A 16,932-nucleotide genomic window follows, 5' to 3' on the forward strand; every position below is an offset into this window, starting at 1 on the left:
TGGCTTCTAAAAGTGTCTGCGAGGATCTTAAATTTAACATATTTGTACGAGGCCCATGCATTATTACTGCTTTTACTGCTATCTCTGCATTGGAACTCGGTATATAAAACGGTTTGTCATTGTAAATTGTAGACAAAAACTGCAGGGTCAACGAAAAGCTAAAAAAAAAAGGGAAATAATAAACACCAACAAGCATGATAATACCAAAGTTTAAAGCAGATGTAAACCTTACTTGAATGACATTTCGTTTCCTTAAGCACTGTGTATCATAAACACATACCATTTATTTAAAGAAAAAATACTTTTTTTCCTTTGTTTCATCTCAGCAATGCTGATCTCCCACAGCCTCTTTGCAACCACTGCCTGTCTACATTCATACCTGGTTATTTACTGCATTTAGTGGGGTGGACCCTTCCATGTTACAACAAGGAGGGTCTAGCTGGTGATTTTATTGTCATTCCTATCTGCTTGTCTGTACTGTGGTGTAGTAATCTTGTAACACCGTAAAGTGCCTGTGCAGATCCTATTCTAGCTCCACTGAAGCACCATCTTACTTTATGTCTGCTGCAAACCAATAAGACCTTGTAACGGAACCACTGACCCACACTGTACTTGTGGTCTTCCATCAGTATATGGCTTCCTTGCAGTCCTGAACACAGATATCAAATCATAGCCACCCCCATACAAAGCTAGCCAACAACTTAGCTTAGCTTATCTCTCTTTATTGAACAGTCACACAGAATTTATTTACAGCATGGACCTCCCCCTCCTGATCATATTACCACACACAGGTCAGGGGTTGCCTGATTACATTATCATATGCAGATGAAATTGTATACAGAAACAGAATTAACCTGAACTAATTATCTAGCCATCTGGACAGAACAATGTGAGCTTATTAACATTTAACAATGGGACAGGCAGACTTAACACAATCCCCATTCCATCTCAATAGATAAACAATAGGACGAGACTGCAAATTACAGTCTGTCCGTCTCTTACATTGAAGTACATGGAATACACATCTAAGTATAGCTGACAAATATTACTGTGCCACTTAAAGCAATCCAAACCATTAAGTATCTGTCTTTCACTCCCAGTGACGGTGAGTACCGTCACATACCTCCTTGCTGTTTATCGAATTAAATTAATAAATTGATTTTGAAACATCCAACATAAGTGTCCACCGTTCCAAGCTGGTCCGACTCCACATACCCCTGTAACCTCCCTGATGGAGGTGCCGGTCTGGTTCGCAGCCGAGACACTAGTAGAGAAGAATAGATGAACGCACTCTAACCAGATTATGATTAATCGCTCTTTAGTGCGAATCATTTTAATGTCTGTGCCTGTCTTTGTGGAGCTGTGATCATGTTTTTATGATGGATTTCTACAATAATGTTTTTGGACTGTTTACATGGTCATCCTTTCTTCTCTACAAGTTAACTGAATAGTCACTCAGGTAAAACACAATGCATGTATAGAAAGACACCTCCCAAGTGTGAAGTAAAAAAAAAAATGGATTTTTGTAAGATCTTACCGTAAAACTCCTTTTCTCTTAAGTTCATTGACAGACGTAGTCCTCCTTGATTAATATCAACACGGGTTATACTGCCCTCTACAGGAGTAGGACTAGACAGGAAAGAAAACGTTCTGGCCACACCTTAGGGGCAGTCCCAGAGGGTATATCCTCTCATTTCCTGCTACAGGATATCAGTTATGTCACAAAGCAGTGTCAGAGAATTTAACCCAACCCAACTCAAAAACAGAGGGGCGGGTACTACGTCTGTCAATGAGCTTAAGAGAAAAGGATTTTACGGTAAGATCTTACAAAAATCCATTTTTCTCTGTCGCTCATTGACAGACGTAGTCCTCCTTGATTAATATCAACTCGGGACGTACCAAAGCAGTGCCACAAATGAGGGGTGGGATAACAGAAATCAAAATCCAGAAGGCCCAACCAGAGCAAACCAAAAGCATCAAGGACTCATCGAGCAAAAAGATGAGACCTAAGTGAAAAAACCCAACAAACCCTCGAGGTAGACCAACGGTCTCCTCAAATTGCGGCCTGCAAAACCTTGCGGCCAAATGAGGCATCCGACGATGCCATCACATCAACTTTATAAAATTTTGTAAAGGTATGAACCGACGATCAAGTAATCGCCTTGAAAACCTGGACCCCTGACGCCTGATGGTGGAAGGCCCAGGAAACACTAAGCGCCCGAATAGAGTGCGCCTTAAACAGGGAACGGAGGATCCCGCCCCTTAATAGAATAAGCCTGTACCACCGTCTGTCTGATCCATCTAGACATGGTCGCGGCAGAAACAGGCAGCCCCTTTCTAGGGTCATCCGTGATCACGAAAAGTGAATCCGTTTTACGAAACGAGTTCGTAGTAGTCAAGTGTACCCTGATTGTCCGAACCACATCCAAGGAGTGTAATGCAAACTCCTAAGGATGGCTAGGCTTAGGACACAGGAAAGGTAACACAATATTCTCATTCAGATGAAACTCTGAAACCACTTTAGGAAGTAAGGATGAATTCGGACGAAGAACCACCTTATCCCTATGAACCACCAGATATGGGGAACAACAAGATAATGCGGCCGGTTCTGACACCCTGCGTGCAGAAGTAATGGCCACCAAGAAGGCCACCTTCTGGGATAATGTAAGCAAGAGAATCTCCCTGATATTTTCAAAGGGAGGTTTCTGAAAAACCGACAACACCAAATTAAGATCCCAGGGTGGTAAGGGCGCGCGCACTGGCGGAGCCAAGTGCCGCACCCCCTGGATGAAATTCCGCACCAAGGAATGAGTAGCCAGAGGCTTCTGGAAGAAGATTGCTAACGCTGAAACCTGACCCTTGATAGTGCTCAAGGATAGTTTCTGCTCAACCCCCTTTTGCAGAAAAGCCAAGATTCGGGTCACCGAATAGGTACGTGGGGGAAAACCCAACGATTCACACCACGCAATATAAGCCTTCCATGTGCGACAATAGACCTTGCTGGAAGTCGCTTTTCTTGCTTTAATTAGAGTAGGAATAACTGAAGCTGACAATCCTCTGTCCTTCAGTACCTGGGTCTCAATGGCCAGGCCGTTAAAGCCAGCGACTGTAAAGCACGATGGAAGATCGGTCCTTGAGACCGCAGATCCTCCCTGAGAAGAAGTCTCCAAGGAGCGTCCGCGACTAGTCTGCCCAAGTCGGCCTACCCGGCTTGACGAGGCCAGCCCGGAATTACCAGGATAACTGGAGTTCCCTCCACCTCTATCCTGCGGAGAAATCTCAGCAGTAACTTGAGAGGGGGGAAGACATACAGTAGCTGATACTGCCCCTACGGGGCGCTCAGCGCGTCTGCTGCGTCCGCTAGAGGATCGCGGGCACGAGCCCTGTTGAGCCGACATGCCAACAGATCCATATCCGGGGTGCCCCAATGAAGGGACAGCCGGTGAAATACCTCTGGATGAAGAGACTATTCCTCTTGATCCAGAATCTGACGGCTGAGATAATCTGCCTGTCCACCCCCGGGATAAATATCGCGGAGAGAGCTGGAACAACTGTTCCGCCCAATAAAGAATGTTGGCCACTTCTATGGCTGCCAGGGCACTCCTGGTGCCCCTTGGTGATTGACATAAATCATGACCGTGTTATAGTCCGATTGGATCCGAACCGGGCTGCCCTGGAGCTGCTCGGTCCAGTAAATCGGACAAAGTCGCTCTCAGTTCCAACACATTTATCGGTAACCTGGAATTTATCAGAAGAAATGACTTCCCCTGGCTGAGCATCGGAGACCGAAGCCACCAGACCAGAGCCTCCCTGGTCCGTTCGCTCAATCGGATCCGATTGTCCAGGGAATCGGGATTCCCATTCCATTTGAGAAGAATCTCCTCTTGGAGAATTCGGGTATGAGACTGGGCAAACGGTACTGCCTCTAAGGAGGCGACCATCAGTCCCAGCCAGTTGACGGACAGCAACATCCGAATCATTGACTGAATCTTCTGGAGTTTCTCCGCATGGAGAAACACTTTTGCCAGGGATGTATCCAAAATTAGGCCCAGATAGTTCAGTGTCCTGGTGGGAACCAGCCTGTGAAGATGGGGATATGAAGATAGGCATCCTAAATGTCTATGGACGCCAGGAGATCCCCCTGATGCAGGGAGGCCACCACTGTTCGGATGGACTCCATCTCTCCCAAGACCAGAATTGGACGCACCTAGCCCTTTTTCCTGGGCATTGTGAACAGGTTCGACTAGAACCCCTGAAACTGTCCAAGGAATGGGAACTACCACTCCCTGTTGCATCAAGCTGTCCCCCGCAAAGCTTTTTAAGCGACCCGGGGATGTGGAATATTGGAAGGGAAGAATCGCACCGGTGGAAGTGATCGAAACTCGATCTTGTATCAGAACCCCTTTATCTGGGATTCTGGAAAGCCATGGATCCGGAAACCGGTGAAGACGTCCCCCCACCCTAGAGATGGGTGGGGGCCCATTCTGTCAATCCAACGGGATAACAGTGGCTTTATTTAGTCTGGAAATCGGTGAGTCCACTATTGGTGGTACCGTCCATCTTATAATGAGGGATACCTCAAACTGATAGCGCCTGCAATGCACTTGGAAATAGCAGGGGTTCGTTTTCGGACGACCCCATTAGGGCAAGGGAAACCCTTCGCCATTTTGGTAGGCTTGCTAGTACCAAAAAAAGGAATATCAGTCTCAGCTACCTCTGCCGGTGTAATCTCAAGATTTAAGGTTTCCTGGCCAGACACAACTAGTGCCTCCACCAACGCTTCTTGTGCTATGGCGGAGGCAGAAGCGTCCTCCTCACTGTCTGAGGAGACCGTACCTGAGACAACAACCCCCGAAAAGGGGCTGCAATGACCAGCTCAGAATCCGTATCTGAAGTATCAGATGAAATAGGGGTAGGTGGGGGTCGCTTTTCTTGACCCCTGTCCCTGACAGGCTACCTCCACCCGGGATACCAAAGACTCCAAAACTGCTGATAATGCATCATCACAAGTGGGGTACTGGAGGGTCCTGCAAACCACCTCGAGGGGATCAGGTGGGGATACATGTGTGGCAGGGTTCATGATTAACAAGACACTTGCCAGCAAACACAAAAAAATTAATTGCAAGAAAAAACATTTTTCTTTTTTTTTTTTTACTTAGTCCCCCAGCGCAATAGCGCCCCTCAGTGTACCTGCTTGGACCCTTGGAGAGAGAGAGAGAGACCCCACGGCTCACCTGATGCACAGAAGTTTCTTATCAACCTGCTTCCAGCACTGTCTGTTACAGACAGGAAGTCTTTGGCTTGCTTTCCCCGGCCGAGGAGGCAGCTCCGCCCCTTTACACGCCTTCCGGCGCCTCCCAATTACTCCTCGAGGTGTTTGGTCACCTTAAACATGGCCACCCCCATGCTGGAGACACGAGGCTACGCCAATATGGCGGCCTCGTGCGATCTGCAGGGAAATGGCGGCGGCCTGTGGAGGATAGCGGCGGCTTGAGCAAAGTAGCAGCGGCCTGCGGGAGTGTGTGCCCGGCCTGTGCGGCCTGCGGGAGTGTGCGCTCGGCCTGTGCGGCCTGCGGGAGTGTGCGCTCGGTCTGTGCGGCCTGCGGGAATGTGCGTTCGGCCTGTGCGGCCTGCGGGAGTGTGCGCTCGGCCTGTGTGGCCTGCGGGAGGTAGTCCTCGGCCTGTGCGGCCTGCGGGAGGCGGTAATCCACAGTTCTCTGTTCAACCCATCATCCGAAAATGGAAAGAGTATGGCACAACTGCAAACTTACCAAGACATGGCCGGCCACCTAAACTGACAGGCCGGGCAAGGAGAACATTCATCAGAGAAGAAGCCAAGAGGTCCATGGTAACTCTGGAGGATCTGCAGAGATCCACAGCTCAGGTGGGAGAATTTGTCCACAGGACAACTATTAGTCGTGCACTCCAAAAATCTAGCCTTTATGGAAGAGTAGCAAGAAGAAAGCCATTGTTGAAAGAAAGCCATAAGAAGTCCTGTTTGCAGTTTGCAAGAAGCCACGTGGGGACACAGCAAACAAGTGGAAGATAGTGCTCTGGTCAGATGAGACCAAAATTGAACTTTTTTGCCTAAAAGCAAAAGGCTATGTGTGGTGGAAAACTAACACTGCACATCACCCTGAACACACCATCCCCACTGTGAAACATGGGGGTGGCAGCATTATGTTGTGGGGATGCTTTTCTTCAGCAGTAACAGGGAAGCTGGTCAGAGTTGATGGCAAGATGGATAGAGCCAAATACAGGGCTATCTTAGAAGCAAACCAGTTAGAGTCTGCAAAAGACTTGAGACTAGGGTGGAGCTTTACCTTCTAGCAGGACAACGACCCTAAACATGCAGCCAGAGCTACCATGGAATGGTTTATATCCAAACATTTCCATGTGTTAGAATTGCCCAGTCAAAGTCCAGACCTAAATCCAATTAAGAATCTGTGGCAAGACTTGAAAATTGCTGTTTACAGACAGACACTCTCCATCCAATCTGACAGAGCTTGGAGCTGAGATATCCATTGGGTAGCTCATACTGAGGACTACCAATCATAAGCAATGGAGGCATTTCCCACCCCACAGCCACATGTATACAAGGGGTGTGTATACGGACGCCTGCAGGGCAGGGAATGCTTCTACTGCTCATGTTTGGCTTTCCTCAGTGACAGTTTCCTGGTGGCACAGCTCAGGTGGGTTCAGAGTTCAGACTAGTATCCGAATACTAAAGTTTAAAACATATCTCCTGCGCTCGTGTGGTGTATGATGGGGGAATAAAATATATATAGATTTTCAAATAGACTTATGTTGGTATTGCTTGTGGTCTTGCTGCCCCCTCAGGACCAAGGGTATCGGAAACACACTAAAGGACAACAACAAGAGAAAGGCGCACCAACCTAGTGCATTACCACTAAAAAGATTTATTAAAATTTTAAAAAGTATATATTATACTCACAAAGCAATTGTAGATAGCACGCATGTAAACATGATCAACGCAAGATCTCCAAGGTAGCCAAGGCACTGCGTTGAGCTGGATAGCATGCTGTGGTCTGCATGGATCTGCTAAGGCTAGGCTGACGCGTTTTGAGGGCAAACCCACTTTCTCAGAGCCAAAAAGGTGCTGCTTTTTAGTGGTAATGCACTAGGTCGGTGTGCCCTTCTCTTGTTGTTGTCTTTTAGTATCCGAATACGCCTGAGCTCATCCCTAATGAACAGATATCTTCCGCCATAAGTGGACAAACACATTCTCAAGATCCTCTAAATTATACTTTGATCAGGCAACATAAGATATTGCAAAACACAAACAGGGAGTAAAACAAAGCATAGGTTGAACCAATTAATATAATAACTGTTAGTTAAAGCTGCATCTTTTTTTTTCCTACCAGGTGAAAATTGATAAAGTCTCACAGTCTCTCTCATGTAATAAAAATGAACAAAACAAGAACATAAAAATGAATTATCTGACATAAATAAAAGAAGAGAGAATCTTTGTGTGTAAACACTTCCCCCTGGGCTGTCAGGTGGCGCTGCATTTGCCCTTTTACTGGGATCCCGCCACCGCCTGTAACGGCTCCATCTGTCAGTTACTGTCTTCGAAACTGCTGCTCCTGCAGCAACTATGAAATCGCATAGTGCTCATGGGATCAGACACGTAACCTGTCAAATGAAAGGAAGTAAAATAAATGCAATGTCGTCCACGCGGGTCTGTGTAAAAAAGACAGCTGTGTGTTCTGGCAGACAACAATAAACTTAATACTGACGGGTCAGTCTACTACAGAAGTGATATTTCACAGGGTGAGCCCCCTTCACACACACACACACACACACACGCACACACACACACACACACACACGCTTTTTATATATTTCTCTGTTGGTGAGATGTCAGCACACAAGTGCTCAGATACACCTGTCAGGGACATTATTAGGCTTCCTGCATACATACACCAAAAAAACACAATGTTTTTAGACATTCATGCATTTTTTTTCCCATCTAAATAAAGTCCTTTGTTTTTATGGTCCTGTACACACAAGTATTGCATTGCATATACATCATTAAAAAAATTAAAATAAATGCAAAAATCTGCACTCCTGATCAGTATGTAGTGCTACCCCCCATAGAAGCCACTGTTTTTAAATTATCTTCAAAACAGTGCAGAGGCTACCAATCACACAGGTAATAGTCTACCATTAAACAGTCTGGTGTCTTTATATGATTGCTGGTAGAACTTGTAACAGGAGAGGGTTGGGGTGACATGGGATACTTCAAAAATGCTGACTTGTAACAGGAGGACACACATTACTAGGTGAACAGTGCACAGTCAGTAGTCACATCCCAGGGCAGCTTCACACCTTGCAGTCTTCACCTGTCACTCTTCAGTAAGTTCTTCCAGACAAAACTCTCAGGTGAAACTGCTGCATGGGTTCCAAAGGTAATTGGGAATCCCCTCCCCAGCTCTGCTATAGCTGGGACCTCGATGAACATAAGCAGACTACATCAGAACTTCTTCCAAGGGGCAGCAGCCCCTGAGTCTTAAACCTCTCCAGCAGACCCCCAGACTGTTTATGTTTCCCTTGCCACGGACTTGGCACACCTCCCTAGGAACTAGCTGCAGCACAATACATTTTCAAGCTTCCCGTTGGATTCTCCCATCCCTCTATATTCTGTAAGCCTCCAGAATGCGGGGGAAGCAATAAAACCAGCAGCCTGTAAGATCAAGAACAGTCCAGAAAAATCAATAACTGCTCCAATGATTACAGAGGAACCAAAAATAACTAAATTTACCTATCATCCTAGAAACTAGAAGGGTGCTACGCGTATATTTACACGTGTACATGCAAATATGTGCATTTACATGCGTACACCACACTCCCTTAGTAAAATGAATCTAGAAGATTTTTTACAACACGCAAATGCTATACAACCTATCCTTGTGGTTTTTTTCTGCTAGGAATGCCTGATGTTCATACATCAGTACAGTGTGCAAATACCCTAAGGAGGCACTGCCTTACTAGAAGCCTATGCTGAAGTAAAGAAGTAAAGCAGGGGAAGGAATACTCTGTGTAGATAAGTGGGAAATCCAAATACTCTAGCTTCGATATCTGGCCATTGAAGTCCTCAACAGACGCAAGAAGCTCATTATCCTCCTTCATGACTAATTTACAGTATCTCACTAATGAATAATAAAAAAATAATAATAATAATGTAAACTAAGGGTTAGGACTTGTAAGGTGTTCACTTAGGCCAACAGACACTTTAAGCATAGACATATCTCCATTTCTAGTGCATATCTAACTAGTGACCTTGGTGCTAGTTACACCAAGGTCACTAGTTAGACACGCAAGGTCATCAAGATCCCGGGGCGAACACGCCAAACTGCGCTATGCCCCCCCCCCCAAAATGTATGAGCAATATGTGTCAGTATAAATTTCCCCTCAAAAAAACACTGAGGGCTAATCTGCATGTTTAGCCCCTAAGAATAACATTCCCCCTCCTCCCAGTGCAAATCTGCCCCCCTGCTGAATTCCCCTATATCTCAACACAAATCTTTGCTACCCAATCCCCCAAATCCCCCCAGCTTAAATGCCCCCCCGCAAAGAGAAATCACCCCCTCCTAACACAAATCCTCTACCCCTAAAGTGTTCCCTTCTAGTACACATCTTCTCCCCCTCATTTGAAATTTCCCCCTCTCAGCACAAATCCCCCCCCCCCCAATTCCCCCACCTAGCACAAATCTTCTTCCTCCCATCCCCCTCCTAACATAAATCTCCCTAAATCACCACTCATAGCACCCCCTCCATTCAAATTTCCCCTCCCAGAACAATACTTACCTCCTGCAGCCCCCTAAATTCCCCCTTCCCAATCTCCTTGTGGCGACCCCCCCATCTTACATGATACCACAGTGCCCAGGGTAGCCATCCCTCCTGCCCAACTCTTGTCCTGGCCCTGCTGGTTATAGTTTAGATTCCCATTATTTGGATCCCTAGCACACATAAACCTATAGAAGAGCAAGCAATAGTTTTCTGGAAAGTCAATAATCAACATTCTGAGAACCTCTAATGCTAAAATGGAGATCTGGACATATGTAAAAAACCCTTTGAATGAAGCAAACAATATGATTTAAGTGGAAGCACATAGGCATGAAGAGCTACCACAGAAAGCAAATTTGGTTCTCTGTTGCAAACTGATACTCACACCTGAAATGGCTTCAACTGACACCATTCTTTTTGGTCTTAGAGTTGAAGAGAAAGGGAGCCAGGGGCACAAGGCAGGAGAGTATCAGTCATTTCAAAAATGGCACCCACCCTAAAACCAGACAGTGGCATGCATGCTCTGAATACTGGACTGTCTAATTCAGAATTGGAGAGGCAACCCTTGTTTACCATCTTGAGCTATGGTTCCATCTTCTGGCCCCTATGCCACTACTTCATCCTCTTAGGTGGTGGTATCTAGGTTGTATCTCTACCCAGGAAGGCGCCATACTATTTTTCCCACAAACATCTGACTCCTGCTAGAGATATCATAGCCATCTGAGTAGGCTGATACATATTTTGTGGTCATGTCTATGTCTCACATCATTTTGAACATTAAGTTTCAATATGTATGACCACATAACAGCCACAAAAATCTCCTACACCCTGCAAATTGCTTTTCTTTCAGTGAAACTAGACTCCATAGTAGTTTCCAAGAAAGGTCTACTTAGGTTTTCTCTTATAGCTGCAAAATCGGTTATCCCCAAATACTTGAAATCCACCACAATTACTCTATATATAACTGGTTGACTGAAATGCAGTTCCTAAGACGTATGGAGGAATTATCCTCAAATATATATGATAAATATAATACATTCACAGGTTTATACTTCCTTGGTATAAAGCTGGACTCAGATTTATACTTCCTCAAACATTACAGAATTGCTTCCATCAATGAAGGAATACGCCAGGATGAGATGCCTCACCTCTATACCCCACCCTTCTTCTCTTCTTTTTCTATTACTCTACCCTTTCTAATATTCCCATTTCCATCTTTTTTCCTTCATCAGCAGATTTAGAGGATAAGGCATTATCATTCTTACACCTTTGCCACAGTTTACAAACTTATGTCAACATTTTGCAATATTTTTCTTAATGTAATGTTCATCTGTATGTTGATTACATTCTTATGTATGGTTTAGGAATTGGCAATGACCTACGCTTATTCTGTGCAATTATATACTATGTTTGTTCCTTCTTCTGGCTGATGATTTCTGTATTCTATATGCATCATGGAAATCTTCAACAAAAATGTAATCTTTTAAAACTGACTATGTCACTGTAACTGTAGCTAGATTAGCAAAGAATTCATTTTGATTGGGTTTCTTCAGTTTGCTTTATCGAAGAGGTTATTGCTAAGGTCGGAAATTTTTTCCTGTAATGCTTCTGTATAATTGTTTGTCATATTTTTATTCTTTTTACTTTTTTCATTCTTTCTGATTTATTATTTTTCTTATAACTTTGAACATAGAAACTTCCAGATGGCTGCCTAATCTGTTTATCTTAAGAGTAGCGGTCCAAGCTTTCAACTGAAATAACATGCTGTTCTGGTCTTAAAATAAATGTTCAGGCTTTTCGAAGTCCATCTCCATGCAGAAAAACATTGTGATTACATTATTACTGTTACAAGTACATCTGTACTTACCATTCTTGTCTATCGGTGGGTACTGAAAACTTTTCTTCATCTCCTCTAAGGTCAAACCGCGTCCGGAGGAGGCTTCTGAGCTGAAAAATATAATCAGAAAAAACATTTTTGTTGCGTTGGCATCCTGTCTGGAAATAGCTTTTTCACCTAATGCCTTAATACCTAATCTGGACAATAAGCTTGGCTACTTAAAACATACCTGAGTGGAGTTTAAGCATGCATGGGATAGGCATAAGGCTATCCTTCATATAAGATAGGGCCAGGGACTATTCATAGGATTCAGATATATTGGGCAGACTAGATGGGCCAAATGGTTCTTATCTGCCGACACATTCTATGTTTCTATGAGTCTTGCCTATTTGAGAGCAAGCAAAAAGTTGGCCTAAGTCAGGGGTGTCAAACCTTTTAACCTTCCTGGGCCACATTGGAAGAAGAGGAATTGTCTTGGGCCACACATAAAATACATTAACAATAAAGATAGCTGATGAGCATAAAAAGTCAGACAGATCACAAGTCAACGATCAGTTAATTGATAAAGATAATGCATGTATCTGAGTAATAAAACTTAATTTTTCTAATATTTTATAAAAGTAAGAAGGCAACATAAAACTAGTGCAATATTTGACATTGTTTTTGACGAATGCACTAATGGTTGGATAGATGTAGTAGCAACTTTCAATGAATTATCAAGGTGCTTATTAGATAGTTTGGTTCTAATTTTGCACTTTATGTGCTTCATCCTTAAAAATAGCAGTGAACAAATATTAGTGCTGCCGAAAACTGATGACATGAATAAGATGTGATTGTGAAGAGTGGGAGATTTTTCTTTGGGAAGATAAAGATTATAAAAGTCCAGTAAAGAGACGCTGTCAAATTTAAATTCGGCTGCATGTGTTCGCTAAGTGTAAAAATATATTTACAAAAAATCCCCCCCCCCCAAAAAAATCTAAATTTTTAAGTGAGTTTACAATTTCGTGTTGGGTCACATTCATAGTCGTCTTGGGCTGCAGGTTGGACAAACAAACTTTCAAAGTACTGTTTTTCCTTTTTCTCTAGGTAAACTTTTCCCACACTCCCACTCTACAGGTCTGTAATTACTTAAATATCATTGTCATGGTATCTTTATTCCTTTCACAGATCTGTAAATAAATGGATTTTTGTAAGATCTTACCGTAAAATCCTTTTCTCTTAAGCTCATTGACAGACATAGTCCTCCTTGATTAATATCAACTCGGGTTATACTGCCCTCTACAGGAGTAGGACTAGACAGGAAAGAAAACATTCTGGCCACACCTTAGGGGCAGTCCCAGAGGGTATATCCTCTCACTTCCTGCTACAGGATATCAGTTATGTCACAAAGCAGTGTCAGAGAATTTAACCCAACCCAACTCAAAAACAGAGGGGCGGATACTACGTCTGTCAATGAGCTTAAGAGAAAAGGATTTTACGGTAAGATCTTACAAAAATCCATTTTTCTCTGTCGCTCATTGACAGACGTAGTCCTCCTTGATTAATATCAACTCGGGACGTCCCAAAGCAGTGCCACAAATGAGGGGTGGGATAACAGAAATCAAAATCCAGAAGGCCCAACCGAAGCCAACCAGAAGCATCAAGGACTCATCGAGCAAAAAGATGAGACCTAAGTGAAAAAACCCAACAAACCCTTGAGGTAGACCAACGGTCTCCTCAAATTGCGGCCTGCAAAACCTTGCGGCCAAATGAGGCATCCGACGATGCCATCACATCAACTTTATAAAATTTTGTAAAGGTATGAACCGACGATCAAGTAATCGCCTTGAAAACCTGGACCCCTGGCGCCTGATGGTGGAAGGCCCAGGAAACACTAATCGCCCGAATAGAGTGTGCCTTAACAGGGAACGGAGGATTCCGACCCTTAATAGAATAAGCCTGTACCACCGTCTGTCTAATCGCGGCAGATGCAGGCAACCCCTTTCTGGGGCCATCCGTGATCACAAAAAGTGAATCCATTTTACGGAACGATTCCGTAGTCTTCAGGTATACCCTGATTGCCCGAACTACATCCAAGGAATGCAACGCACATTCCCGAGGATGATTGGGCTTAGGACACAAGGAAGGTAGCACAATATCTTCATTCAGATGAAAATCTGAAACCACCTTAGGAAGAAAGGATGGCTTCAGATGAAGAACTACCTTATCCCTATGAACCACTAGATATGGGGAAGGGCATGATAATGCAGCCAGTTCTGACACCCTGCGTGCAGAAGTGATAGCCACCAAGAAGGCCACCTTCTGGGATAATGTAAGCAAGGGAATCTCCCTGATATTTTCAAAGGGAGGTTTCTGCAGAACCGACAAGACCAAATTAAGATCCCAGGGTGGTAAGGGCGCGTGCACTGGCGGAGCCAAGTGCCGCACCCCCTGGATGAAATTCCGCATCAAGGAATGAGTAGCCAGCGGCTTCTGAAAGAAGATTGCTAACGCTGAAACCTGACCCTTGATAGTGCTCAAGTACCCTTGAGTACCTGGGTCTCAATGGCCAGGCCGTTAAAGCCAGCGACTGTAAAGCACGATGGAAGATCGGTCCTTGAGACCGCAGATCCTCCCTGAGAAGAAGTCTCCAAGGAGCGTCCGCGACTAGTCTGCCCAAGTCGGCGTACCCGGCTTGACGAGGCCAGCCCGGAATTACCAGGATAACTGGAGTTCCCTCCACCTCTATCCTGCGGAGAAATCTCAGCAGTAACTTGAGAGGGGGAGAAGACATACAGTAGCTGATACTGCCCCTACGGGGTGCTCAGCGCGTCTGCTGCGTCCGCTAGAGGATCGCGGGCGCGAGCCCTGTTGAGCCGACATGCCAACAGATCCATATCCGGGGTGCCCCAATGAAGGGACAGCTGGTGAAATACCTCTGGATGAAGAGACTATTCCTCTTGATCCAGAATCTGACGGCTGAGATAATCTGCCTGTCCACCCCCGGGATGAATATCGCGGAGAGAGCTGGAACAACTGTTCCGCCCCATAAAGAATGTTGGCCACTTCTATGGCCGCCAGGGCACTCTTGGTGCCCCTTGGTGATTGACATAAGTCCTGACCGTGGCATAGTCCGATTGGATCCGAACCGGGCTGCCCTGGAGCTGCTCGGTCCAGTAAATCGGACAAAGTCTGATCGCTCTCAGTTCCAACACATTTATCGGTAACCTGGAATTTATCAGAAGAAATTACTTCCCCTGGCTGAGCATCGGAGACCGAAGCCACCAGACCAGAGCCTCCCTGGTCCGCTCGCTCAATCGGATCCGATTGTCCAGGGAATCGGGATTCCGATTCCATTTGAGAAGAATCTCCTCTTGGAGAATTCGGGTATGAGACTGGGCAAACGGTACTGCCTCTAAGGAGGCGACCATCAGTCCCAGCCAGTTGACGGACAGCAACATCCGAATCATTGACTGAATCTTCTGGAGTTTCTCCGCATGGAGAAACACTCTTGCCAAGGATGTATCCAAAATTAGGCCCAGATAGTTCAGTGTCCTGGTGGGAACCAGCCTGTGAAGATGGGGATATGAAGATAGGCATCCTAAATGTCTATGGACGCCAGGAGATCCCCCTGATGCAGGGAGGCCACCACTGTACGGATGGACTCCATCTCTCCCAGGACCAGAATTGGACACACCTAGCCCTTTTTCCTGGGCATTGTGAACAGGTTCGACTAGAACCCCTGAAACTGTCCAAGGAATGGGAACTACCACTCCCTGTTGCATCAAGCTGTCCACCGCAAAGCTTTTTAAGCGACCCGGGGATGTCGAATGTTGGAAGGGAAGAATCGCACCGGTGGAAGTGATCGAAACTCGATCTTGTATCCCAACCGTATGACCTCGCGAACCCCTTTATCCGGGATTCTGGAAAGCCATGGATCCGGAAACTGGTGAAGACGTCCCCCCACCCTAGAGATGGGTGGGGGCCCATTCTGTCAATCCAACGGGATAACAGTGGCTTTATTTAGTCTGGGAATCGGTGAGTCCACTATTGGTGGTACCGTCCATCTTAAAATGAGGGATACCTCAAACTGATAGCGCCTAGCAATAGCAGGGGTTCGTTTTCGGACGACCCCCATCTGGGCAAGGGAAACCCTTCGCCATCTTGGTAGGCTTGCTAGTACCAAAAAAGGAATATCAGTCTCAGCTACCTCTGCCGGTGTAATCTCAAGATTTAAGGTTTCCCGGACAGACACAACTAGTGCCTCCACCAGCGCTTCTTGTGCTATGGCGGAGGCAGAAGCGTCCTCCTCACTGTCTGAGGAGACCGTACCTGAGACAGCAACCCCAGAAAAGGGGCTGCCATGACCAGCTCAGAATCCGTATCTGAAGTATCAGATGAAAATAGGGGTAGGCGGGGGTCGCTTTTCTTGACCCCCGTCCCTGACAGGCTACCTCCACCCGGGATACCAAAGACTCCAAAACTGCTGATAATGCATCATCACAAGTGGGGTACTGGAGGGTCCTGCGGCCACCTCGAGGGGATCAGGTGGGGATACATGTGTGGCAGGGTTCATGATTAACAAGACACTTGCCAGCAAACACAAAAAATTAATTGCAAGAAAAAACATTTTTCTTTTTTTTTTTTTTTTTTTTTTACTTAGTCCCCCAGCGCAATAGCGCCCCTCAGTGTACCTGCTTGGACCCCTCAGAGAGAGAGAGAGAGAGACCCCAAGGCTCACCTGATGCACAGAAGTTTCTTATCAACCTGCTTCCAGCACTGTCTGTTACAGACAGGAAGTCTTTGGCTTGCTTTCCCGGGCCGAGGAGGCGGCTCCGCCCCTTTACACGCCTTCCGGCGCCTCCCAATTACTCCTCGAGGTGTTTGGTCACCTCAAACATGGCCGCCCCCATGCTGGAGACACGAGGCTACGCCAATATGGCGGCCCCGTGCGATCTGCAGGAAAATGGCGGCAGCCCCTCAGTGTCCTGTGGAGGATAGCGGCGGCTTGAGCAAAGTAGCAGCGGCCTGCGGGAGTGTGCGCTCGGCCTGTGCGGCCTGCGGGAGTGTGCACTCGGCCTGTGCGGCCTGCAGGAGTGTGCGCTCGGCCTGTGCGGCCTGCGGGAGTGTGTGCCCTGCGGAGGTGACCGGCTTTATGGAAGGATGGCGACCTGCGGATGTGGTAATGCAGGCATAGGCATCGGCCTGTATACACTACACATTATGTCAGGTAGGATACCTCTATACCTTAATAGTAATGCCTTTTAGCAGTCTGCCACTGACTTCAGTCATCTCCCTTATAGTGT

At 45.9% G+C, this 16,932-nt stretch overlaps 1 protein-coding gene across 1 annotated transcript in view; it reads right to left on the reverse strand.

The window, feature by feature from the left end:
• Positions 1–7,186: 7,186 nt before the first annotated feature.
• The window catches only part of LOC309561428 (serine/threonine-protein kinase TNNI3K), a 466,208-nt gene continuing 456,462 nt past the window's right edge, over positions 7,187–16,932 (reverse strand). Inside the window, exons 24-25 of the mRNA XM_082265332.1 lie at positions 11,678–11,757; positions 7,187–7,656 (exon numbers count right to left, since the gene is read on the reverse strand). Coding sequence (XP_082121458.1) covers positions 7,580–7,656; positions 11,678–11,757 — 157 coding nt within the window. The 3' untranslated portion in view covers positions 7,187–7,579. The remainder of the gene's footprint in view (positions 7,657–11,677; positions 11,758–16,932) is intronic.

Source organism: Pelophylax lessonae (genome assembly GCF_965119305.1).
Source record: "Pelophylax lessonae genome assembly, chromosome: 8".
In the NCBI taxonomy this organism is placed as follows: domain Eukaryota; kingdom Metazoa; phylum Chordata; class Amphibia; order Anura; family Ranidae; genus Pelophylax; species Pelophylax lessonae.